This window comes from Lacerta agilis, chromosome 3 (assembly GCF_009819535.1).
Source record: "Lacerta agilis isolate rLacAgi1 chromosome 3, rLacAgi1.pri, whole genome shotgun sequence".
Lineage (NCBI taxonomy): Eukaryota > Metazoa > Chordata > Lepidosauria > Squamata > Lacertidae > Lacerta > Lacerta agilis.
Window position 1 is genome coordinate 38626496 of NC_046314.1, and position 27558 is coordinate 38654053.

Genomic DNA, 27558 nt, shown 5'->3' on the forward strand with positions numbered 1-27558 from the left:
TTTTTAGCACATAAGGCAACACAGATTAGTAACCCCTTTTTATTGTCTTTCACAGTCCACTTGGGAATCTGAGTAACTAATAAATTGGCTTTTCTTCTGTTCTCTCTGTGCTACATTTATGTAGATTAGTAATTCTAAACTACATTAGTAAGCATGGGTGCAGAATTATGTGGAAGTTAATGTGGGATATTCTACATCATGTTTTATAAATGCTGTCTTCTCCTGCTGCCTTGTGAATGGTTGGTTCCTTGTATTTTTTGGTTTGTTTTTTTATAGTTGGGATGATTTTTTTTTTAGAGGTACTTCTAGCTTGGGCTGTTGCTCTTATCAGAAAGAGTTGGGTGGGCAGATATTTGTCTTGATGGAAACAGAATAAAACCTTTTCAGCTCTATTGTAAAGATCTTTACTTGAAAATGAGGCTCGCTGTATTCTTACCCATCATTAAATATGCTCAGGATTGCAGCCTTCATCTCTGGTTATGTATACACTGGTTTTTCCAAAAGGGGAATCATAGAAAGAACACGCTTTCGTTGCATGGCCAGTTGGTTCAGTAGCATTTGAGCTTTGGATCACACAGTGTAGTGAAGAGTTTCTTTGTGGTTGATCCTGCCTATAGATGATGTTTTGTAGTGTGGAGTAAGTTGTTTAATGGAGAGTGTTGAAAAGATGTGTTTTTAGAGGATTCATATATTCATATATTTTAGAGGATTCATATATTCAAAGTGTGCCTCAGCAGAAGAAAACCAGTGCAACAAACACATCCTGATAGAGATGCAATCCCAGTTTCCTGGAACTTCAGAGAATCAGTAATAAACAATAGCTATAATATTGAATGGGGGCATATTAAATAATCTAAAATCCTTATTTTAGTGAAAGCATCAAATTCATTAGATACCATAATTTTTGTTAAGTTTAGTAACATTAAAGTGTGAGAGAGGGTGTCCTGAGAAGCTGGAATGTTCCTTCTCTGGTTTCTGTAAATTGGTTTTAACACTGCAATCCTATACACATTCAGAGGTGAACATAACTCTTGGGGTGGCTTCTGTGGTGTAGTGGTTAAGAGTGGTAGACCCGTAATCTGATGAACCGGGTTAGCTTCCCCGCTCCTCCACATGCAGCTGCTGGGTGACCTTGGCTTAGTCACGCTTCTCTGAAGTCTCTCAGCCCCGCTCACCTCACAGAGTGTTTGTTGTGGGGGAGGAAGGGAAAGGAGATTGTTAGCCACTTTGAGACTCCTTAGGGTAGTGATAAAGCGGTATATCAAATCCAAACTCTTCTTCCCCTCCTCCTCCTCCTCCTTCTTTGCATGTCTGAATTGTGTTCCATGTTTTCTTACATATAGTTTTCTTTGCCTCTTGTAAAGCGCAGTGGTTGACATGCCGGTGATGGTATCTAATATTTTTCTATCTTCTGTCCCAATGAGAGGCACTAGAAGCTCATGCATTGAGCCAGTGGTTTGTCAATTTGGATATCACTGAGCAGATTACTGTCTCCCACAATTATGCAATAATAGGGAGAAAGGAAGCCTTGTTTTTATAAAGAATAAAGCACAGAATGAAAGAAATTGGGGCTCCTTGCACCAGACATTTCACACTACCAAAGTTGTTCTTTGTCACCAAAGCCCACCCACCCCCCAGCCGCATCTTATATGAGTAATTTTCAAATGCTGCTTGTCATTTTCTAAAGATCGTCAACACAAGGCATTCCAGGGTATAATTGCTGAAGAAGCCAAACAAGCTGAGTCAAGTACTGAAGGCTTCTTAATCTGACAGGATGCCTAGAGAAAGGAAAAAATAAACAAGGAAATTGTTTCCATTGAAAAACTTCACAGCAATTCCTAGAATAGCAATTGCTCCTTTCACTTTAGTTAATGTTTCAACTCTGATATCTTGGAGCTTCTAGAGTTCTCAGTGGGACTATGTTTTGAACTGAGCAAGAATGGATACCAAGGGGTTTTCCCAGCATGGAAAGCCACAGGCTCTTTGGCACAGTCCTCCATATAGGCACCTTAGTTCCCTACTGTTGTTTGCCTGCATCTTGAATCAGGCATGGAATATTAGCAACTGGGGTGCATGAAAGGAGAAGGGAGGCAAAGAGACTCTTGCCTTTGTTGAAGCACAGGGGTAAATACATGACTGAGGTGGTTGGCTGCACCACAATTGCGTATTATGTATCTTCTGCCTATTGAGGCTTTGCAAGGGAAGAGCAGTTGGTGGTGTGTGTTTCTAGCAATCCCCCTCCCCACATGGTTGCACTAATACTACGTCCATCACAAGACCCAGCCTGGTGCCATTTTGAAAGAGTGGCAGCATTCTTCCCTTGTGTTGCTGGCAGCTATGCGGAAAGTAACAATAACATTTACTCCCATGGTGGAGTATATTTACAATATAAGATTTGTGTTGTTAAATTTCTGGTTGCTATTGAAGGACCCTTATCCTCACTTTGGGCTTTATGATGGAATTTGCCTTTGAATATATATATATATATATATATATAGATATATAGATATATAGATATATAGATATATAGATATAGATATATTGATATGGATGAGAGAAAGCTGTGTTTAATAAAGGGGCATTATCCTCCTAACTTGTGTTATAAATAGGGCTGTGTCTAATTGTAGTACAGTACTACTTGAGGGATCTGGCATAAGAGTAGTTAAGCTGCAAGTGCAACAAATGTACACTGTCTGTCGTATTCATTTAAGAAGCACCTGGGACAGAGCTTTTAGGATGGCATCCCTCACACTTTGGAATGCACTCCACCCGGAAATTAGGATGGTGCCAACCATTTGTTTTTTATACTCTCCCCCCTACCTTTTTCAGGGTAGCATTGCAATCCACTTTACAGGTGGATTTAATGCAGTCTTAGTGCTTTAACTTTGTATTTTGTTATTTCTTTCTTTCTTTTTTGTATACCCTCACAATATTTTCAAATGTGTGGTTTTTAAATTCTTCAGATATCGGTAAATAGTTTTCAATGTAGAAATTGTCAGCAAGCAAATCTTAAATATTTCCTAATTTGCAAAAATAATTATATTTCTGTCAGAACAGAAGATGCTGTGCAATAAAAAAACCCAAATTCTTTGGACTGAGAATATGCACTAGCTGATTATTGTGTAATTAAGAGTAATTGTCACAAACTAATGTTTTATAAAATCTGCAGCTTTGTTGATAGCAAAGAAGGCAGGCTTAAGCTGTTAAGTTTAAAAAAATCAAAGGCATACTAAAATTATACACACATATTCAGTTAGAAATACTGGGTATAGAAAATCCATTGTTTGATCTGGCGTTCCAGTTTTCTGAAAAACCCTGTTGTCTTCATGTTCCTCCTGTATTCATTTGAAGAATGTAGCATTGTTTGCCTTTAGCTGATGAGGAAAGTACAGTAACTAAACAGAAATATTGGGCATTAGATGCTTTGATAGTGAGTTATCCATGGGCTGTTACTGTATAGGACTTCCCAAGTTTGACTCTAATGTGGCTATAGGTAAGCTACTCCCTTTCAGCAGAAACCTACCATCTTCAATACAGTATGGGAATAAAAGTACTATCTCAATTTACATGCTGCAAGGATTAAATAATGTACCTGAGGCCCACCGAACTCATTAGGATTTACGTATAAATACTGAAAACATTGTTTTATTCCATACTGAAGAATCATAAAGATGGTTGATGGAATAAGTTCTTAGGGAGTGCATTGTGGTGTCTACTTTCTAACATAATTTTTTTTGCTCTCTCATTTCCAGGGCATAAGACTTCTAGGAATGTTTGTAGCTTTACAAAATACTAGCCAGTGTGTAGATACACATCTATTTATATACTTCATCCTACTAGATTTCAATATGATTTACAACAGGAATAAAACTATGACTGTGAAATATTCAACAACACAATAGAAATAGAATTATAAAAATGATAATCATAGTATTAGGCAATGAGAATTTGTACATAAACACTGTAACTAGAATTGACAACATTTTGCCTGAAATGTAGACTGTTGACAGTTTCCTGCACAACTGGATAGATGGGTGTGCGATGGGCCACTTCCTAACTACCCTGGGCCCCGTGTTGTCTGAAGGAAGAGACCTGGCCGTTAACACAGAGGGTACCCTTCTGCTCAGCCCACGCTTCCCCTTTAAAAAACATGCTGCCACTAGATAAAGGGGAATTACCGGTAGTTCTACATGACTTCCCTTTATAATCAGCCTACAGACTTTCCTTGGGTCTGCCTGAAGCTTCTTAATGTATGGCTTCTAGGTGTGGGAATGTAAAAAATAAAAGACCACAACAGGTTTATGAGCAAGGTAAAAAGTTTACTAAGATGGGGGGTAGTTTTAAGAAATGGTTATTATATGTGAAAGTTACAGAAAACCAACAATTTCCCCAATAGAGCAAAAGAACAAACAAACAAACAAGGGTTAAACATGATCCTTTCTCCCTGTGTCTAATTACATATCTTAGAGCCAACTCTAGGACGCAGGTGGCGCTGTGGTCTAAACCACTGAGCCTAGGGCAGGGGTCCCCAAACTAAGGCCCGGGGGCTGGATGCCTTCTAAATCCAGCCCGCGGACAGTCCGGGAATCAGCGTGTTTTTACATGAGTAGAATGTGTCCTTTTATTTAAAATGCGTCTCTGGGTTATTTGTGGGGCATAGGAATTTGTTCATATTTTTTTCCAAAATACCGGTATAGTCTGGCCTCCCACAAGGTCTGAGGGACAGTGGACCAGCACCCTGCTGAAAAAGTTTGCTGACCCCTGTCCTAGGGCTTGCCGATCGGAAGGTCGGCAGTTCGAATCCCTGCGACAGGGTGAGTTCCTGTTGTTCGGTCCCTGCTGCCAACCTAGCAGTTCGAAAGCACGTCACAGTGCAAGTAGATAAATAAGTACCGCTCCGGCGGGAAGGTAAACGGCGTTTCCATGCACTGCTCTGGTTTGCCAGAAGCGGCTTAGTCATGCTGGCCACATGACCCGGAAGCTGTCTGAGGACAAACGCCAGCTCCCTCGGCCTATAAAGCGAGATGAGCGCTGCAACCCCAGAGTCGTCCACGACTGGACCTAACGGTACCTTTACCTTTAGAACCAACTCTTAACTCTCCTCTGTTGCCCCCAGTGCAATCCCAGTATACGTTTCTTTGTCACCTTTTGTCTCACAGGCATACAAAAGTTGTTTGATGTCTCCTGAGTTCCTCCTTGAACTGCCTGCCTCCAGGCTAGATAAATACTTTGTCTACCTGCCCTGCCAGTCATAAGCTCTGCCCTGCAGGCTACAAGAAATCATAGAGCCCTTGAGACAAGGGACATGCCAGCTCTCATATACACAATGGAATTCCCTCTTCCCAACTGAGTCTCAGGACAGGGCAGGCATCACAAATTAATCCTATAATCCCCAAATGGACAGACCAAAAAAATATGCATTCCCACATTATATAAATGTAATCGTCCATACGCAAAGTCCACATAATGCTCATTTCCTTCATGGTGTGAATACCCAGTGTCTCGTTGGATGACGAGTCTAACAGAAGATACAGAACTGATACAGAACCTTAGCAAGGAGCATTAATTTTTAAGAAACATGGGTTTGAATCCAGACTTGAAGCACAACCTGACCATATCAGATAAATTGTTGTAGATTCTATTGAATTCAGTATGGCTTACTTCCAGGTAGTACGCTTAGGTTTGCAATTATAGTTGTGCTTAGTCAGCACACTGAAATCACTGAACTTAGGTTTGTCATGGATTGAAGCCCCATTGATTTCAGTGGGTCTTCTCTAAGAATGACTAAGACTGGATGCAGGCCTATATTGTTAAGTTTTAAGGAAATGTGAGTAATGGGAAAGATGCCCCAAAGGACAAAAGCAGAAACGTTTTGCTTAATGACTTCCATGGAATGAATGTGCTATATGAGCCCTAATGTTCACAGCATCAGTCATGCTACAGCTTAAAATGGGCCAGTGATTAGTTCCTATGTATGGATTACGGGACAGACATGGCAAGGGCAAGAGTTCAACATTTGCTTATTGGGTTATGCCTTGGAGCAGGCAGCCCATTTGTGCAGCCTCAAAGCTATTACCATTACCTTGCTAGGGGGGAAATGCAATGTATCTGTGTTCTCCTTAGTTTTCTCGCTGTCAAATGTTGCATTTACTGAAATAACTAAGTTTTGTATTGTGAAGCTTTTTTCTTTAGTTCTGCATCAAGGGTACCAAACTTTGTTTCCTGCTGCTTGATCAGACATAGGCCTTAAGGTCAGTGAAATGTTCTTTTCAGAAAGAAAACTGAATTTTCCAGTGTAGGCTTTGAAATGACAAGCAGAAAAATTAATTTTCCAAGGTCTTTGGTAAAGTAACAGTGAAATCATTTCCCCCCAGCTGGCAACCCATGAAGAGGATAATACCATGTAGTTAATCTTCCGTATATAAAATTTTAAAAAGTGCAAGAACCATTGTTATTTTTAATCCTCTTTATTATATATTCTCATAGGTGTGATAAAGTAACTTTCTCCACATAACACCTTTCATTTGCTGAATGTTTTTTTTTTGTAGCTACTGAAAGGAAAGTTGGAAGACCAGTTTCTGCACTAGATACTTCTGTTTATGATTTCGTTTTTTGAACATTATTAAAGTTCCTTTCTTGAAAGATAATGTTCTGAAGTACTAAGGAGTGACGTGCTATCTCTGAGCACAGAAAGTCCATATCGGTCCATGAATATGTCTAATCTACTTTAAAAGCCATCTAAGCCAATGATCATTGCATCACCTTGCGGGAGCAAATTCCATAAATTAATTACGCACAGTATGGGGGAAAATGCTTCCTTTTGTCTGCCCTGACATAATCTACAACTGCCCACCATTTTCAAGGTGCAGTAGAGATGGCAAAACCTGCTTTACATTCTTTCCCTGGGGTGTTCCCAGTTTCTAAAGATTGGGTTCACTGCCCATGCTAACAAAGTCTCTGAATTTTCTCCCATATAAGTAAATACCTACATTTGTTCCTGGAGAGTGGGAGAGTGGAAGTAGAGCACCTCACTTGGGGACCATTTTCTGATATAGCTAAAAAAATGCCCATTGCTTATGACATTAGGTGGCCAATCCATCACTGAGAGGAGCCTGCGTGTGTGTGAGAAAATTTATGCCCGCTTCCCTGCCCCCAATAACTATAAAAGTATGGTTTAGGATGGAAAGAAATACCAAGTATTGAGAAAGATTCCACAGTGTTGATTGAACTAGTTGCCCCAGTGCCCAAATTCTGAATGCCCTTGGACGGAAATAATGTAAGCCAGGAGTCTTTGACCTTTGGGGGGCTGTGGGCACAGTTGCAAACCAGTGAAGCCACACACACACTTGCAACCAAGCACTCTGCTGAAACATACTCTGTTGGCTGCAGTAGAATGCATTATCAAGCTGAATTTCAGGTGGGGGGAGGAGGCCCTGCATGCACCTGAGAGGCCTCTGAGGGAACATAGTTCAAAACTAAAAAGCTTTTATCAGCTAAGTGTGATTCAATGTGTTTTATTGCATCTTCTAGAGTTTCCTTGTCATGGACTCAATTTTAGCATCACCAAATGAAGATTTGGGACCTCATGTGTTTTAGGATACGTATGCGACCTTTTTGTTCTTCATAGCTACATAATTAAATCTGTTTCACGCTTTCCAAATGCTAAATCTGAGTATTATTACCAAGGTGTAAATTTAGTTTTTGCAACATCTGTTTTGGAAGTGTTCTTTTTTCTCTTTAGTTGGTTGCAGCTTTGGTAGAAAAGCAAAGGAAAACATTTGCAGCATCTAACTTGTTTTATAAATTTGAAAGGGGTTTTATGCCAGGGACTGGAGAAAGAGAAAAGATTTGATTGGTTGAGTTAGTCACGTGAGCATACATTGCCCTTGGGCATTTGATTTAGTGCACGTTTCAACAACTTCTGACCCATCAAGCTAAAAGCAGTGCCTAAGCCACATACTGTTGCCTCTTGAAGACTTCAGAAACTTCCTTCCTTTTTAGGTTGTCTGCCTGGAACTGCTGAAGGAAGAGATACGGCAAGCCCCAAAAGAGGAATCACAAATTGTGCCTTAAAATTGTATAAAATTAATGAGATTCTGTTCACATAAAATGCAGACTGTTTATCCACTTGGAATATTGGATCACTATTTATGAGCTAACCAGATTTCTTTTAAAACAAATGAGCTTCACTAGTTTATTTCTCAAAAACAGAAATTTGATAATATTTTTTACAGACTTTATGTTACCTATGTCTATCATGGCCACATATATTTGCTTAACTGTCTGAATGCAACAGTACAGGTAGTTAAAAGTTATGGATTAGGGAAATCATGTTGCTTCATCTTTTTCAGCTCACAACTTTACATGAATTACAATCTGGTCTCTAGTGGGACTCAGCGGGAGGATGAATGCGGAGGAGCTGGAGCTACTGGGTGATTCCAAGTACAGGAACTATGTAGCAGCTGTCGACAAGGCTCTGAAAAGCTTTGAGTACTCCAGTGAATGGGCTGATTTAATCTCATCCCTTGGAAAGCTTAACAAGGTATGAGAAGACTTAGAAGGATTGGGTGAAATGCATGCAAAGTTTTGAGGGGGCAATTGAAGTAATTAAGTATAAAGCATTTGGAATCTAGATTTCCCCTGCCAAACTATTTTAAAAAAGGAATGGACTGGCAGATCATTTTAATCATCAGGTTATTACTTAATGTAGTGGGTGTCAGAATTCTGAAATGCCAAACTCTTCTGCTTGGCGGATACTTTCTTGCAGGCTACACACCAGATAAAGGTTTTGGAATGAGTTGTTATGAAGGGAAGGAGGGTGGAACACCCTGTCATAATGATGTCAGGTGATTGACACTTGCCACAGTTTTTAAAAAGTCACTGTTGTTACATCTGTCTGGTGACTGGCACCAGGAGTGCGCATTCTAAGAACCTTATTCTGTAGAGGGGGAAAATGTCCCTTTTAAAATGGAGCATTTTCTCTTACTAAAGGAAGCATTTTGGTACATATGTTAATAAACAATAATAAAATTGAACGTATGTAAATCAAGATTCTGCATCATTCCCTAGAAGTGTTGCATGCCTACTGATTTAAATAACCGAAGTGTTAGTTTATGCCATATGAGGTGTGTGCTTGCTTTGACCTATAAAATACACCACAGTGGCCTGAAAAATAAAGGAGCCTTTAACTTTTGAATGGGGAACTTGCGGCCGTCTCATGTTGTTGGACTCCAATTTCCCTCATCCCCATCCAGTCTTGACAGCAGTCAGGGATGATGGGAATTAGAGCCCAGCAGTGTTGAATGGGCCACACGGATCCAACCCCTGCTTTAACCTGCTGTGGCTTCCTGTGAGTGAATTTTGTAATGTAGATAAGGCAGCAAGTTAATAAAGCAGGTCAGTTTGTTACACCAGAAGTTTGGGAATCTGCATGAGAGGTGGTTTTCCTAATGCATCATGTTACACTAAATGGAATGCATTCAGAAACTTTTAAACCGATCAATTCTGTAAACTGCTGTCCGACAGAAATTGGGTTTAGGATGTCTTGCAATGTTTTCTGTCAGGTTCTTCAAAACAATGCAAAGTACCAAGTAGTACCAAAAAAGCTGACCATAGGAAAGCGCCTGGCACAATGCCTTCACCCTGCCTTGCCAGGTGGGGTGCACCGGAAGGCACTTGAGACGTATGAGATTATCTTCAAAATCATTGGGCCCAAGCGTCTGGCCAAAGATCTCTTCCTATACAGGTAAAAAGAATGACCTTTATATTGTGTTCTAAGCGTTAGCTTGCTGTAATCAAGAATTGTTTTTATTTGAATAAGTCCACAGTATAAATCATGTAATACATTTCACTCGGGTCAGAATGTAGATAAATTTAACAGTGTGAGCTGTTGCTAATATTAGAAAATTAAAGGCAAATTAACTTGCAGTGCATTCCTAATTACCTGATTAGGGACAGGACATAGCCAGCTGTGGGCTCCTCTGCTGTGATAACTTGGAGTTGGTGCAGCAAATAGGAAGGAAAAAACCACCACCACCTTCCATCCTGGCTAGTACAAGTGGCAGGGCTTTGGGTATGACAGTGACTCCACCTCTCTGCTATCCAGGTCCATTTAGGATCGTTTTGCCCATTCTCTTCTTTAGGAGGAGATACGGAAAAACAAACAGAGAAAGCTACATTTTCTTTGGTAGTATAAATGATAAGAAGCAAAGCTGTTTGTTGAGGTGTGTGACATAGTTGTAGACAAATTAATAGGCTATCAATATAAAAAAGGCTTTGCTGAACACACAGAAACACGTACACACATGGGTGATAATAAAATTACAATCATGAGATGGACATAACTGGAAGTCTTTGAAACCTCTTATCTATTGATTATGAGGATCTGGTTACCGAATATGATGGGCATGAAAGGAGATACATATTTACTCTGAGCATACGTTTCGCTAACATATCTTGTTTGTATTGCACTTCTACTTTGTCGGTGCCCTCTTAGAGGGCAGAAGCACTGAACCCCAGTAGGCTATAACCAGAATGTGGAAGGCAAGGATTGAATCCAGGAGTTAAGATGCTCAATTTGAATGGAGTGGCAATAGCATGCTTATTAATAACGGCATGAATGGTTTTCAGCTTTTTAGCTATGTTTTTAAATTGTAGCTTTGTATTTTCATGTTTCACTGGATAATCTCCACAAATGTGACACACATTCCATTACTCAATGTATAGTGTCTCATTCAAAACAAGCCTCTCTGTTGGGTAGGATCTCTTGGGAAATGGTGATGTTCTTCACAAAACTTAGTAGTACTGTGAGAATATATAGATTAAGCATCCTTTCTCTGTGTTAATGCTGAAAAATATCCATATAAACCAGTCCGGCCTCTCAGTACCTGCCATATTACCCTTTTATATCTCTCTGTTTCCCCCCAAAACAGTTCTGGGCTTTTCCCTCTTCTTGCCAATGCTGCTATGTCTGTCAAACCAGCATTACTCAGTCTGTATGAAGTTTATTACCTTCCTTTGGGCAAAACGTTGAAACCGGGCTTGCAAGGATTGTTAACTGGGATACTTCCTGGCTTGGAGGAAGGTTCCGAGTATTATGAGAGGTAAGGCTGTGGGCTAATGTAATACCGCTGTTATAAAATCTTGTGCACTGTGAAAATTTCTAAGATGCTAATCTTAACTGGAAATAGCGAAATTGACTGCTAGAATTCGGCAATCAGGAAGTGAAGCATTTGAAAACGAATGGGGAAAATTTATGTTATATCAGAATAGGACGCGTGGAATTTGAACTGAGGAATAAGACTCATGGCTAATATATAATTCTTTATTGAAGATATAAACTTATAATGTAAAAAAGACAATATGGAAATTATAAATCAAAGATATAATTTACAACACAAGATTGTAACAATAGAGAAGTGTAAAACCGCAAGAACTAACTAAGAAGAAGAATAAAACAGAGGAAGAAGGGGGGAAGCGGGGGGAGGAGGAGGGAGGGGTGAGATGGAGGGTTTAATTGTTTAATCGTTGGTTGGATTTGTATGGTATAGGGAACTCAAATATAATATTGTAATGTAATAATACGGTATAAGATATGTTTTTTGTGTATGTAAGAAACCAATAAAAAATTATGAATAATAAAAAAAAAATCTTAACTGGTTGTCCCTGGATGCAAACTCTATAGGTAGAGTAGAGAAGAGGTGGAGGTGGTGGCACTCAGTACACAAAATAGGATATAGTCCAAGAAACTAGGCATTCCCAAAGCACAGACTCTCCAGACTCTGTCACAGAATTGCTGCATTGGACCTCCAAGAATACGTTAGCACTGGGGATGTTTTGTCATCCCCTGATGAATGTCCTGAGTGATCTTGAGATGGAGAATGAAATCAGGGAAGCATACAAAGAGGAAGTTCTATAGTAATTGGTGACTTCAGTTACCCTCACGTGCATGTTCCAGTCACAATAGAGAGGTAAAATTTCAAGATACGCTAAATAACTGCCGTAGAGCAGTCAGTTATAGAACAGGTGAGAGGAATGGCAACCCTGTACTTTATCTTCAATTGTTCCTGGGACCCGGTTTGAGATGTAATCGTTGTTGGAACTGCTTGGTCAAGTGACCATAGTGTTATCGCCTTCAACATATATGTGAGTGGACAGTTGCCAAGAGAATCAAACACATCTGAAGTCACATTTGACTTCAAAAGAGAGAGCCTTTATAAATGAGAGTATTGGGAAAAAGGAAGTTGAAAGGGTAAGTCGAGAGAGTAAAAACTTTCCAGTACAAAACTAAAACAGAAACCAGTATAAGCACAGCAGTGAAAACAATTTAAAAATACCAAGAAAGAAACTTAAAATAAAATGTAAGAGGTACAACTTCAACCAAGTTGGTGTTTTTTTTCTTTTAATGGCCTTCTGTTTTAATTGAGGTAAGTCAGGTATATCAACCCAGATTTTTGAGCCTTCCAGATTTATTTATTTACTGTTTTACTTCCACACACTCTTGTTGCTCATGCTACAGAACCAACACTCTGCTGGAGAAGGTAGCTGCTGCAGTGGACCAATCAGCTTTCTACAGTGCACTCTGGGGTAGTCTTCTCACAAGTCCTGCTGTTCGGTTGCCTGGAATTACTTATGTCCTCTCCCATCTAAACAGGAAGCTTTCCATGGAAGACCAGCTTTATATAATAGGCAGTGACATTGAACTGATGGTAAGAGTTGGTAAAGTTTCGTTTGCAAAAAATCTGCATGTTAGAAGTATTTTTAAAATGCTGATATAAATTATGAGAATACTTTCAAAGTATGGCATTTCTTTGCCCATCAGACCAAACCAAAGAGCATGCTTTAAACTTAAGCACATTTTAAAGGCACAGTGAGAGGATTAAGCATTTCCCATTGAAATTGGTAGGACTTAAAAGAGCTTAACGTTGGCTGGAGAATTTTGCTTGAAAAGCCAAGTAATCCTTGATACTTTTAAAGTAACTTAGCGCTTATGAGATCAACATTTTTAAAATCTTGTTTCTGAAGGTCTGTGTTTTGTTTTCTAAAATAGCATTCAATATACTCTGGTTTCTCTTCAGATCGTATAAAATAGCATTCAATATTTTTTCACAGCATAGCTATGGCCAAGTTTATCTAAAATGTGTTTAGATTGGGAGTACAGGGTATGTGTCTGCATGGGGAAATAGCTAAAATTTCTGGTATTTACTCTGTGAGATGCCATGGTATTATAGGACTGAGTATCCGATATTTATTATTTTTCAAGTGTTTTCATAATTTTATTCCCACAAACCCTGCATTACTTACGTTCTTTCCATGTTGCTTGATATTGACTCAGATCAGGTCACATTCCTCAGAGATTAGTTCACAATCTCTGAGCATTGTGACTCCTTTGCTTGCTTGCTTGCTTGCTTGCTTGCTTGCTTGGTGTGCCTCTTCCTTCCTTCCCTCCAAGACCACTGGGCATTCAGACATAGGATGAACATGTGTAAAAGCCAATGTCCAGATTCTGTGGAGGGAAGGAGGGCATAGTCATGCATATCCTGCTATGCTTAGGGATAGAATCATCCTAACTGGACTGCTAGTTAAAAGACGTCTGTCATGTTTGTGTGCATGTGGATAAAAAAATCAGCATTGCTGATTATGCCTATACTAATGGTAATTTTATTTCAGGTGGAAGCAGTAAGCACCTCAGTGCAGGATTCCAGTGTACTAGTACAGAGAAGCACACTGGACCTGATACTTTTCTGTTTTCCATTCCACATGAGTCAGGTAAAACACTGCTGAATGAGTATTCTGCGAATCACTCTGTTGCATATACGTATTACCCATGGGGGCAGTCTTCAACCAACGTTTCTTAAAAGACTCCCCAAGATTTGAATAATAACATGTTCTGGTGTAAGAGATTAACTCTCCAGCCAAAAGATCTCTTAAATACTTTGGCTTACTCCAAAGGGTTCCCTTCATGCACACAATGCCCATTTTTCTTTCTGGTGGCAATCCCTCATGCTGCAAGGAGTCCTGAAAATACCCCTGGATTTTGGTAGTAGCTTTTCAGCCATCATAGGAGGCCACTGGATAGGAGAGGCTAAAAAGACTGTGTGTGTTTTGGTGGTGGTAGTGCTTTTTTTGCTGCCACCTTTGCTAATGATTTTGGCCCTTGTGATATTTAATCATGTTTCCTGGTATTAAAATAACAACATAGGAAATTTTTTGTTCTTTGATCAAGTTTTTTTCGTCTCCTTTGAAAGTGCAAGAAATGCTGTATTTGGAAATTTATGTCTTAGTTCAAACAACTGCATTTTTAAAGACCTAGGTTACTGTGTGTAACGTAATGTGTGTGGTAGTTGCACACACAGATGGAAATGTACATCAGAGCTCTGAATCTGAGAAGAGATGACCAGAGCAGACCATTTGAGTTCATGCATTATATCGGCAACACTCAGGAATACATTATTGAAACAGCAATATACAACTTTTGCAAACGAGTAGTGTTACTTGGCATTGACTGAAACTTGGTAATTAGCTGGCTTGTATTCTGTGTCAGCAAAGTTGTGAAGGTAAGCAAGTGATTATGAGCTATTCATTTGTCTTAAAAATAGATTGGCCAGCCCAGACTACCTCTGATATCTTTGATCATTCTCTTGCTTATATTAGATCAATATAGTGATCAGCATTTAACTCTGCATTAAAGTTGTGTGTTCAGGGGAAAACATGATTTCTTTCTCCCCGGTGATTATTTTATTATCACTGCAATGTAAATGTTAGGGTTTGCTTTTGGTGTACTTCATCAGATTAAATCGCCTGAAACTAGGTATAGGCTGCAAGGAGAGATGTGGTTGTTGTTTGCTGGTGCCGGCAAAAAGGCACAAGCCACTTAGAAGGGGCTGATTAAAAACAGGCAGCCTAGATTATTATTTATTTTTTTGTCAGATTCCAGATCTCAGCCTGTATGTGAATCCACAGGTACTGGGATGTGAATAAAAATATGTTTTCCTCCTATACAACAAAACTCTTGAATGTAATATCTGCTGCAGTTTGTTGTTTAAATGTAACATTCCCAATTTTAGGCGACGCGCCCAGACATGGTCAGAATTCTGTCAGCATCTCTTCATGTAGTCCTGCGCAGAGACATGTCACTCAATAGAAGGCTTTATGCCTGGCTTCTAGGTAGGTGCGGGGTTTATATTTCAATAAAATCAGCTGGTACCTCATTGTAGCCGTAACATTGTAAACCCCCTTTCATTTCAGTATGTGCAGTTTCATTTTGGACTAAAGTTTGTTGCGGAACATTTTGAATGTTCCTGTAGCTGTTGCTGTTGTGTTATGGCTGACTAAAGATACAATAAATTTATAATTTATTTGTAGTTTATAATCTGATTTTTAATTCACAAGTTTTGAAGTTTTGAAGCAGGGAACTTTTTTTTTTAAGTGCACACCTTAAAAAGCAGTGTAAAACATCAAAAGTAATGGTAACTGAACCAGCAGCTTATCTCCGCCAGCACAGCTAGCTAAATCCATCCATCCATCCATCCATACATACATACATACCGTATAAATTTCTGCCATATTAGAGAATAAAGCTCAGTGCTGGGGAACTGCTGCTCCAGCTCTTGGACTTTGCGGGGTTCTGCATTGTCTTGGCATCATTTTCATCACCTACATCAGAGATGGCCGACATGCTACCCTTCACATGTTCCTGGACCAATTGCTCCACCTGCCCTAGCTGGCATGTTCAGGGGTCAGGGTTGATAGGAGTTGTAGTTCAACAACCTCTGGAGGGTATCCCATTAACTACCCCTCATTCACATGTAACTGCTTGGAGAGGCTGTTCAAAAATTGTGAGAATGAGGAGGCTTCATTGGTGTGCTTGGCTCTGTTCCTCCTTGTCAGACTTAATGCAGACAAGATGGTGATGTTGATAGAAGGGGACCTGTTTGATATTAGAGTCGTGGATTTCCAGTTGGGTTCCTGCTTCCCCTAAAGGAGAATTTGGGTGTGGAATTTGGCCATGCTACTGGACTCAACATTTCTCCTGGATTTTCTGGCTTGGTTGACAACTGTATCTATCAAAGGATAGCCTGGCTACTATGATAACCAGCCTTTGTAACCTTCAGGCTAGACTGTTGTAATGTACTTTATCTGGGACTGCAGTCGAAGAGCGTTGAGCTATGCATTGGAATATAAGTCATAAATAATTTTGCCACCTATACTATCCAGCTCAAATTGGGATAGCCTATATAAATCAGTTATATGAAATAACGCACACATTATTTAACCCAGCTTTACACTAGTAGGCAATGTTTTCTTAGCTTTACAATAATAAAACTCAGAATCAAATATGCATACAGAAGCCAGATTGTCTTTTTATTATCAACAATATTTCCACTTCTTTAATGCAGACTGGTCACCGACTGATGTGATGTAATGCTTAACAGTGCAGTCCTATGCTTGTTTACTCAGAAGTTAGTATGTCTGTTTAGGATTGCAGCCTGAGAGACTGAACTGTGAATCAGGACCTCCCTAGTGGAAATCTCAGCCCAGCTCTGAGCTTGCCAAGTAGCCTTTAGGCATGCCGCCATTCTCCGTCTCAGCAATGCAGAGTGACCTACCTTACAGGATGATTGTAATTGATTACAATGAAATGATGTATGCAAACCAATGCAAACATTAAAAAGTGCTATATACGTGTTAAGTATTATTGCCATGACTATAGTAGAATTCTTGTAAAGTCTAAATATATATTTCCTCCCATCACTGGAAAAATTAAGTGTGACATTCATCATCCAGAATGCCAGGAATTCCTGTAGAAGTGAAAGTAGCCTGATGTTTTGCTCTTTGTGTCACCAATTGCCTTTTATTAAATTAAATTTAAAATGGTCTTTCCTCTTGCCAACAATATTTGGACGGCAAAATGGTAAGTTATCAGAACTAAGCCATTGTTCTCACTGTTTGTTCTTATTTACCAGCTTATTTAAACACTCTATTAATTTGCCATATGCTTTTTTTCTTTTGCTTTTGCTTGAAGGTTTTGATAACAATGGTGCCATTATAGGACCTAGAAGCACAAGGCATAGCAATCCTGAAGAACATGCTACATACTACTTCAATTCTTTCTCTAAGGAAATGCTAGTTCAGGTAGTCATGCTTTTGATATGTTGTTCGCGTGTCCCTTGTAGGTTCTCATAAATGGCTGGTGGGCTCTGCTCAGCTTGGTAGATCACAAATTGTACAGTCTTTCTATAGGGGTTCCTCTTGCTAATGGCAAACGGCAAACATACTACTTGATTAGCTGGCGCCAAGCCAAGCCTCTTTTGTGGGGCACCTTTTGACCCATATTGAAAGCATTTATTGTGTTGTGCAAAATGTGAGACTAGGTGTAGACTAAACATTTGCAAATACAAGGAGAGCATTTTGTTCAAAGCTAGTATCATTTTGTGAAAGGAAGCAGTTTGGTTGACTGTGCAAGGAACCAGAAAGTTCTCTTCAACTCTTCTTCTAAAAGCAGTAGCATTATAACTTTTAAATGCAAGCAATTATCATTCAATGCAATGTTAGTACAGGAAGAAGTCCTTTTAAGTACACTCAGTGTATTTCGCCCCCACCCCTGGTCTTCTGGGGTTTTTTTTCCCCCTTATAGCAATTTTGGTTCCAACATGCATTGATAATTCATATTTGTTTTAGAAATTACCTTGATTTTGTGAAGGGTGAGGCTTAGATAGAGGATGCTGAAATGATGGCATGGGGAATCCAGAAGTGGCAGACAGGCAGACACATGTACATTCACACTTTCAAGCATTTCTGATCCATAGCTGTGGCCTTAAAAGTAAAGGTAAAGGGACCCCTGACCAGTCTCAGATGACTCTGGGGTTGCGGCGCTCATCTCACTTTATTGGTCGAGGGAGCCGGTGTACAGCTTCCGGGTCATGTGGCCAGCATGACTAAGCCGCTTCTGGTGAACCAGAGTAGCGCATGGAAGCACCATTTACCTTCCCGCTGGAGCGGTACCATTTATCTACTTGCACTTTGTGCTTTCGAACTGCTAGGTTGGCAGGAACTGGGACTGAGCAACGGGAGCTCACCCCGTTGCGGCGATTCGAACCGCCGACCTTCTGATTGGCAAGCCCTAGGCTCTGTGGTTTAACCCACAGCGCCACCCGCGTCCCTAGCTGTGGCTTACCTTGTCTTAATCTTAATGGCATACCCCAGGAATACACTTAAGAGAAGACCGTGGACTGGATCCAAAATGTCCCTTTCACAAACTGAAAGCTTCTTCAGGGAATGGAAGGGAGTTAGATCCAGGGGTTTCTCCCACTGAAGAGTGGAGAGGAGGGCAGTTTTTTTGTAGAACTAGGTTAGCATTTCTTACTGGTGCTATGGTCACTGTAGTCTAAACTCTTGTCTCACTTCTTGATTCTAATGCGTTGTTTCTTACAGGCAATGGTGGGAATTTTGCAGATCAATGTGTGTGGAGAGGAGAGCACATTGACGCAGGATCTGAAGCCTTTTCGGATTCTTATCAGTTTACTGGACAAACCTGAGCTAGGTAGCTATATGAATGTCTTTGCATGCCAATGGGCTGGGTGGGTGTCTGTTGTTAAATAAGTAACAGTTCATATAGTAGTAACAGAGGGCAAAAGAACAAACAGACAGACATTCTAAAGTACCTCATATGATGAAATGAGGCATGCACCATAAGTAAAAGAGTAATCTTGAAATTCTCTCATGCCCATCTGAACGGCTATAATAAAACTTAGTAACAGTTAAAGAAGCAGTCTGTGATCCATGCAGCTGTACCTCCTTTACTCCCACTATCTCATTATCACAGAGTTTTGGTAATGCAGTGTTGCATTACCACAGGAGAAAGAGAGGGTGCTGCTTTGATGGGATAGAAATGCTCCCCAGAAGTGGTTAGAACTGCAGTTGGACAGAATTGCAGAATATAACACAAGAGTTACCGTAGTGTAGCTACTAGCATATGTCAGCAGGAATGTTTGAGGTCAGATTGCAAGCCCAGAATTTCACAATTCTGTCAATGTAAAGAAAACAGGCACTGGAAATGATTTGAGCAACAGTTTTTGAAATAAATGTGCTTTGCCTATTTCACTTGCAGTTGAAAGGTCAGACACAGTCTTAAAACAAGCTTGCTACGATGCCTTTCAGGTTAAGATCATACCTAAATCTTTAATGAAAGCAAGCACACTTTAAGGTTTAATGAAATCAACACAGCCATAGGAAACTCGTTACTACATTGCACCAGCAGTGCCAAGAGATCATATTCCCTCTTAAATTAGTGGTAGCAGCAGCATCCTTTCCAACAGTTTTCAGTGTGCTTTTAACATATTTTAGCCAAATATAATCAGAAAGCAAGGATAAAGTTGTGTGTGTTTTGTTGTACATTATTGAATTGTACAATTGGTATAACTGCAGATATAATGAATTCAGATACTAGCCAGTGGAAATCTTAATATAATTTATGTCCGTGCCCCCCCCTTCTTGTTCCTTTTAGGACCTGTAATATTAGAGGATGTACTGATTGAAGTATTTAGAACATTATATAAACAATGCAAAGCGGAGCTGGATCTGCAGGTGGACTCCTCCTTCAGCAAGGACCATGCTCAGCTAAGCAGGTTGCTATGTCAAGAGGAAAAAAGAGAAATCCCTTCCTGCAGCCCAGTTTCTTGAACAGCAGCCTTTCATGCAAAATAATTTTGAGAATATGGGAAGTTGCAATATTAATTTGCTATGTCATGCAGGTCAGGGAACGGATCAGATACTGAAAAGTACTCTTTGGGCTAGCCTGAAATACCAGACCCAAGCCAGTATTTTTAGGGAGAGCAGTCTCAAAGTGAACATGCTAAAAGTAGCATATTTGTTTGTTGTTACATTTATATGCCACCTTCCCTGCAAGGAGCTCATGGCAGGATACATGCTTCTTCCTCTCTCCATTTTATTTGTGCATCTGTCCTGTGAGATAGTTAGGTTGAGAGATGGTGACACACCCAAGGTTACCTCCCCGTAAACTTTGCAGCTGAGTGGAGATTTGAACTCTAGCCTCCCAGGTCCTAATCCAGGCTTCCTCAAACTCAGCCCTCCAGATGTTTTGAGACTACAATTCCCATCATCCCCGACCACTGGTCCTGCTAGCTAGGGATCATGGGAGTTGTAGGCCAAAAACCTCTGGAGGGCAGAGGTTGAGGAAGCTATCCACAGGACAACACTGGGATATGATTAGTTTTTTATTTTTAATTACGTTTATATACTGCCCTTCATCTGTAGATCTCAGGGTGGTTCACAACATAAAAATACAATACAGTATAAAAAACACAAAGCACATGGTTAAAATAAGAACAAAAACAAACATGTATTTCCCCCCTTCCATACACACACTGTATATCCCATTAGTGATTAATCACTGAGCACCACCTATCTATGAAATTCTCATAGATATACATGCAAAGCCAGTGGAAATGGATTGTGATGATGATTTAATATTGAAAAGGGAGCCCAAGTAAAGTGTTAAAGCAGAGGAGGTTGAGGAAGAAGACGTTTTTCTCTTTCTACTGTAGATGTGAATGCCTAGCCTGATACTGGTCACAATTCAGTTGTTATGTCGGCTCATAAAGCCTATCCTGTAGTTAGCCATAGAAAGACATGTGCTCAAAGGCTTCTGCACTGCAGATTTAGGTTTTGCTTGCTTGGTAGCCAGTAACACAGACTTTTCAGTGGATGGGCTTCTCTCTTACCTCTCTGCAGCTCATTCAGAGCAGCTCCAGCTGAGAAGCTATACCAATTCATCTCCCTGAGGAAGCTTGTGGTGGGCCGTGTCAGCAGCGACAAATTCTTACCTTGTCTACTGCTTTGAACGATTCCGGATTCAGAGGTTTTGCCTCTATGGCAATGATAGCAAAAAATAAAAGAGGCAGTAGGATTGCAGGAGGGGGATAAAGGTGGGAAAGTGTAGTAACAAAGGGGGAGGTTGCTGTGAGGGAAATCAGGAAGTAGGTTTGGAGCAAGATTGCAAATGGAGGAATACTTTTGTTCTTAATACTGTTGTTACATTTTTATTTCAGCAAACTGAGGGAAAATAAGAAAACAGCAGAGCTGATTAAAACTGCCAATCTTCTGTTCAATTCTTTTGAGCCTTACTATATGTGGGATTACATTGCCCGTTGGTTTGAAGAATGTTGTAGGTAAGTTATATTTCACTGAAGATGTTTTGCATACTGTTGTGTCCTGGTAGAGGAACACAATTGAGTTGATACACTTACTTTTTTAAAAAAACAACAACTCTGTACTGTGATTCTAGGTTGTCAAAGTGTGCTGTATAGATCTTCTAGATTGTTACTTGTGTCAGTTTCCATGTGCATGTGTGCCGTGTTAGGATTCAGTGCCTGGTGACTTGCAGCTGAATGTGCGAACTGACTCCGTCGCAAATCATTACTTTGAGGATATGTGCGGTGCTACATATCTGTCTGTGGTAATTAATCTATCTGACAGATGTAGAACCTGTGGCCCTCTAGATTTCGCTAGACTACAACTCCCACCATCCCTGACCGTTGGCCAAGCTAGCTGAAGCTAATGGGAGTTGTAGTTCAATGACTTCGGCAGGGCCGAATATCCTGCTAATATTACTAGTTACACAGCCACACTGCTACCAATGAATAAATTATGCTTTTAATTCATAGGAGGACACTGCATGCCCGACTACAGACTGTGCCTGGAGGTGGTAGTGAGCCTGCTGAACTTCCCCTTACCAATTTCTGCCTACTAGTTGATTTTTTGTTGGATATAGTATCTTTGGTAAGATTTCTACTGCTCACAACTTGGTTCTCCCCCCACTACTTTGTGGTTTTCTAAGCTAGGTAACCCTCCAGGTGGCATGAAAGGGGTATTTAATCTAGCAAAAGTGGGCAGGCATTGCTTCAAAAGTGATATGATAGTGCCTGGGTGGGGAACCTGGGGGCCAAATGCAGCCCTCTGGTCCTTTCTGTCTGGCTCGTGCAACTCTCCCCAGGCCCAGGCCGCTCCTTGCTTGTTTTTGCATGGATGGAATGTGTCTTCAACTCTGATGACTCTTGCTTGTCTAGATGGACTCTTGCTTGTCTTGGTGTGTATAGAAACTAGCTAACCTTGCAGAGCTAAAACTCTTCTACATTGCTCTGCCCATGGCCCCTCGTAGTCATGTGGCCCCGGAAGGTTCCCATGATGGGAAGGCATTCCCCTTGCAGTAGGGTCTTAATTTTAAGAATGAGATTTTATCACACAGAGATCATTCTTCTGTTTATTATTTGATTGTGGGGTCAGCCTCACTTCTTTCTCTTGCATCCCTCCTCCTTTGTCTATTATTATGCTAATTAACAGCAGGATATGTGGCGCTGTGATTTCGTTAGACTTGTTAGATAGCAGTAGTTTTTTATGCATGCTGCAATCATATTTCTCTATCAACATTGTATATCTTAATGAAGGCTCTTAGAAATGTTTTTTTTTTGCCTCCTGTTATCTCTCCTTTGTCTTCAAACTCTTTGCTTTCTCATTTCAAAGCCTACTAGAAGTATGAGAGTGCTTTGTCAGGTATGACATTCAGACTGTTTTCCTCTTTTGATTAAAAGTGATCCGTTTACATGTTTCTGACAGTATATATTTTGGTAATATTAAATGTGAAAGAATCGTGAATATTTGATTGCCCTCTGTACTGTTCTAGACTTGTTATCGGTTTGTAGTTTGAGTGTTTTCAAACAACCGTTTTTTTGCACAATAAATGCACATTTGTTTCTCGCTTTCAGCAGACACACTGAGTTACACTTCTCTTGGGAGTTTTATCACATTTTCCAAGGCCTCAAATCACAGCAGCTTAAAGCTATTCCCCAGATAGTGCTTTCTTTGCTGCTATAACAGCTGTGTCAAATGTAGATTAAACAGCAGGGAGAATAACCATCATTCCTGAAATATTTTAAAGACTGTGCTGCTTACTCTCCTGTGCTTGAACATACATGCAACCTGTTCATTTATAAATGCACATAAGTAGGCATACTTAGGGGTGCCAACTTGAATAAAAAAGGGGGGGCAGGTATGTTCTGCCCCACATAATTGATCACATGACATGGTGCATGCACACCATTTGAATATCAATGCTCAACAACTTGGGTGGGGCTCGGCCTCCTCAAATATTTTAGAGGGGGGGCAAAGCCTCCCTGTCCCCTAAGAGTTGGCTCCTATGCACATGATAGATAGATACACAGATATACGCAGGTCTGTATTTAGCAAATAGCAGCACAGGTTCTCTAAACATCCCCATAAAACCCATCTTCCCACAGCATGAATATCCCCTGCATATTGTGACTGAATTTGTTAAGTGAACAAGATTGAATATTATAAATTCATATGTATAACATGAGTGATACCCGGTGCTGTGCCAAGCTAGTTTCCCCTTCCTCTCCTCCCTTTTGCAGCACTCTATGCACCCCCCTGCCATCTGATCCAGGATGTCTCCCACCCTTCAAAAGCAGATTGGGTGAGTGGCCAGGAGGCTGCAGGGAGCAGGAGAGGAAGGAGAAGCCCCATTGCACCACTGGCAGACCTCCCTGCTAGTGGACAAACAGAATTGGCTATCACCCCCTGTGTTTAAAAGTTGTTGCTTTTTAACCAAGTCTTCCATTTCCTTTCTTTTTTCAAATTTCGTAAAAATAGAACTATTGAAACTTGTAGCTAAAGTCCGTAGAAAGGATAAATTACAGAAGCCATTGATACCAGTTCTAATTGTATTTTGTTGCTAGGAGACCTATATTGAAATACAAACGGAACATCTGCCTCAGCTGCTACTCAGGATGGTCTCTGCCTTGACGAGCCACCTGCAGACTTTGCACTTGTCTGAGCTAGCGGATTCCTTGAAACTCTGCTCAAAGATTCTTAGCAAAGTTCAGCCTCCGCTGTTGTCCGCTGGTACTGACGGTGCCTTGCAGTTTCCGAGTAGGCACAGCATCGTCAAAGAATGGGAAGAAAGAAAGGTAACCCAGAAAACACTCTTTTTGTTTCATTTTTTAAAAATAAACAGCTCCAACTTCTGAAATGGTTGCTATAAGCTTAACTCCCATTCTGTTGCTTTAAAACCTGTGGCCTACTTCAAGAATGGACTGGCTGCTACATATGCACCTTGCGGGCTTTATATTAGAAAAAAAGATAGCTTTGTGTGCCATGTGCACCAGGAACACAGAAAGGTTTAAGAAGTTAGGAATATGCATGATATATTTGTTTGTTTGTTTCCCTGGAAGTGTAAAAGACCTGATCCATAAGATCATAGGCTCTGCTCTGTGTACATGTGCCAAGTGAATGGGGCTGCTAGGAATGGGGCCTTCTCAGTGATGGCACCTTGGCTGTAGGAAACTCTCCCAGAGAGGTCTGCCTGCCACCTGTATGGAATCTCGTCAAATTCGGTGAGGATCCCTTAAGTGGTGGTGGCAAAAAAATCACTGTGGGTTGCGGAGACTGGTTTTCTGAACTCACCTGCTCTTAAACTATGAACAAACGACAAATGCAGTGAGCTGTGCAGCTGGTGAAGATGAGAGAACATTTGCTAACACACAAAATGACATGGTTTGCTTTCCACCTCTTGATTTTATTCAGCTCTTGCTCCTTCCTTACTGTTGTCTCAATTAGATGCCACCAGTTTCTGCAGAGAACCCAAACGATGTGTTTGAAGATGGTGAAAATCCTCCAAGCAGCCGGTCATCCGAAAGTGGCTTTACCGAGTTTGTGCAGTATCAGGCAGATACAACTGATGACATTGACAGGATGCTGAGTGGGGGGCCTGGAACAGCTGGCCTCCCCATTATAGGCAGCACTTCTTCAGAGACTGAGACAGTCTCCACTCTGGGTTCTGAGGAAACAATTGTTCAGCTGTCCTCCAAGATGACCCAGGGGACAGGATCTCGAAGTGGGAAGACAACAACAGTTCAGAAGACTGCAATGCAGTGCTGTTTGGAGTATGTCCAGCAGTTTTTAACCAGATTTATCAACCTGTACATCATTCCAAGCAATTCCTTGTCTCGGCCTTTAGCAGCTGAGCTTCAGGAGGACCTCGTCAGGGGGAAAGGAGAGGCTGCACAGTGTACCAGAGAGTCACAAGGGGATGCAGCTAAAGGGAAAAGGACCACTAAGAAGACATCGCCAAAGGAATACCTCTCTGCCTTCATTGCTGCATGTCAGCTCTTCCTTGAGTGCTCAAGTTTTCCAGTTTACATTGCAGAGGGAAACCACACATCAGAAATACATGCTGAGCAGACAGATATTGGTGAGTAATTTCCTACTTCCTTTCAGGTTTGATCTTTCACTTTTTGTAAAACCAGTTTTGACTACCTTTTGTTTCTCTCTCTCTCTCTCTCTCTGCACAAACCCAGTTCTCCTGTTTTTTTTGGTTTTTTTTAAGAATGCTTCCTAATAAAAAAGGGTTTGATGGGAGGTATACTGGGTTTTGATTTGGGTAATCGTTGGAATGGATTTGCTTCATTCTTAGGAATTTAGCAGGATTGGTGTCTTATCAGTATGCATGTTTGACATTAGGATACATCAGATGTAAATTGATGAACTTCCAGTGTATTTTTGGTGTAGGTTATTCTCACACTTCACATCTGCTGAAATGCTTTTGATGCTTGCAATTAATAAGCTCCTGTATTGAGTATCTAATACATATGAAAACTTCACGGCTTTGTTGATGCATACAAAGTATCTCATCTTTCAAAAGAAGGTTGAGGGGTAGTAGTAGTAGTAGTAGTATTCTGTGTCAATTAGTCTCGAACAACAGGCATTCATTTCCTCTGGGGCTTCTGAAAACTTTGTTTTCTGAAATCAGTTTCTAGCTGTAGTTTTGTACAATCCATGTGTACACCCCAACAGCCAACCTGCGGTTTCCATAGTTGAAATAATAGCTGTATCATTAAAGTAGCTCCATTCTAGTGACAGTGATGGTGTGTATTTGCTAGTCCATCTTCCATAAGTACTTAACTAACCTACTATTTGAGTTTTGGTTTATTATTCCAATCCCTCCAGATGTTGTTGGACTACAACTTCCATCACCCCCAACCATTGATCTTGCTGGCTGAGGTTGATGGGAGTTGTAGCCAAGCAAAATCTGGAGGATGTGACATTGGCTATTCCTACTATATCTTGCCACCTTTTTGTTGTTCAATTTCATGTCAGGTGGTTTGTTTGTTTTTGTTTTTAGCACACATTATAGTTGTCATGCCTAAGGACCTACCGGTATATCTTTGTTGGATATAGATAAAGAAGCAGGAATAGAAGGGATGATTTTGGAAAGCAGTAGAGATGTAAAATTTTCAGAAATTTTGAAGCTCGGAAAAAAGCTGGTTTTTTCCGGGGGGAAATGGAAATTTTCAAAAAATATATATGCTACATTAGCACTTCTTTTTTCTTTTCCAGATTGAAAGTCATTCTGTTACTTTAGAAACATAAAATATAACTATGGACAATTTTAATGGGCATAAAATTATCACAACTAGCATATTAAAAATAGTGTATCCAAACAATTATTACAAACAGAATTTACTTTTAAAATAATATTTATTTGTATTTGTAACAAATGAAGAAACAATCTCCTGAACTGTTTACTAGTTTATGTGGAACAAAAAAAAACTCCACAAAACAATTTTTAAAAATCCAAAAGTAACAATTATTCATATTTCCTCTCCACAGTGTTTTAAAAAAAACATTATCATAAAAAGAACTGAAGAAGGAAGTGTGGGACTAAGTTTCAATGAATGGGCATGAAATTTAATCAGAATCATTTTCTGAGCTGTATTTAAGTATATACTTTCAGGTCCTTTTTGTTGCTGTATATTTTCTTCCAGTGCTTTGAGGCCTAGTGAAGAGGAACAGAACCAATGCATCCCACATGCATGCAAAAACAAAACTGAAACCTTTTTCTTTTCTGGTGACAACAGCACCTCCTAAAGGAAGAAATGTATCTTGTTCTTGCACTGGAGAGTTCAGTTTGTAACCTAGGACTTGCTTATCCTCGCAGAAATTAGAATAATCTGATACCATACATATTTTTTTAGAAATGATTTATAAAATATTTGAACCCCTTATCTTAAAATATTTTATTCATCATGTTAAAATAAAACATTCCATAATCTATTTTTTATTTTTCTAATTTTTCAGAAAAAACTCAAAAATGCTTCAGGAAAAAACGTCCCCCCCCAAAAAAAAAATTCCGGTTTTTTTTCTGGGCCTTCACATCTCTAGAAGGCAGCTAATTCATGGTTGGAGGACAATTAATTCATTTAAGCTTGGGAATTCTGGTGTGTGTACTTAGCCCTTGAACCTCCAACCTCTGCTTTCAGTGGAGTCTACAGATCAGCAGGCACGTTCATATCTGATATCTCCATTGAAATAAATGCAACAGTCCATGAGTTGCACACAGTAAACCCATTGAAATCAATGGACTTAAACAAGTGATGTCTTCTGATTCAGTCGGTCTACTTGAGTATTATTTAGTTGGATGCAACCCCATGCAAATCAGGCATACATCTTAGCTCTAGGATGGGG

The 27558-nt window shown here is 40.1% G+C and overlaps 1 protein-coding gene across 3 annotated transcripts in view; it reads left to right on the forward strand.

Annotated features, from left to right (window-relative positions):
- The window catches only part of DOP1A (DOP1 leucine zipper like protein A), a 78501-nt gene that overhangs the window by 25705 nt on the left and 25238 nt on the right, over positions 1-27558 (forward strand). For 2 of the 3 annotated variants that reach the window (XM_033143302.1, XM_033143301.1), the window contains exons 2-15: positions 8352-8542; positions 9564-9745; positions 10932-11102; positions 12518-12707; positions 13669-13767; positions 15066-15165; positions 17024-17133; positions 18433-18541; positions 19505-19625; positions 21069-21188; positions 21684-21798; positions 22540-22569; positions 23772-24002; positions 24652-25285. In XM_033143302.1, the coding sequence (XP_032999193.1) occupies positions 8405-8542; positions 9564-9745; positions 10932-11102; positions 12518-12707; positions 13669-13767; positions 15066-15165; positions 17024-17133; positions 18433-18541; positions 19505-19625; positions 21069-21188; positions 21684-21798; positions 22540-22569; positions 23772-24002; positions 24652-25285 (2350 nt within the window). In that variant the 5' untranslated portion in view covers positions 8352-8404. The remainder of the gene's footprint in view (positions 1-8351; positions 8543-9563; positions 9746-10931; positions 11103-12517; positions 12708-13668; positions 13768-15065; positions 15166-17023; positions 17134-18432; positions 18542-19504; positions 19626-21068; positions 21189-21683; positions 21799-22539; positions 22570-23771; positions 24003-24651; positions 25286-27558) is intronic. The other variant, XM_033143303.1, reaches the window with a different exon arrangement.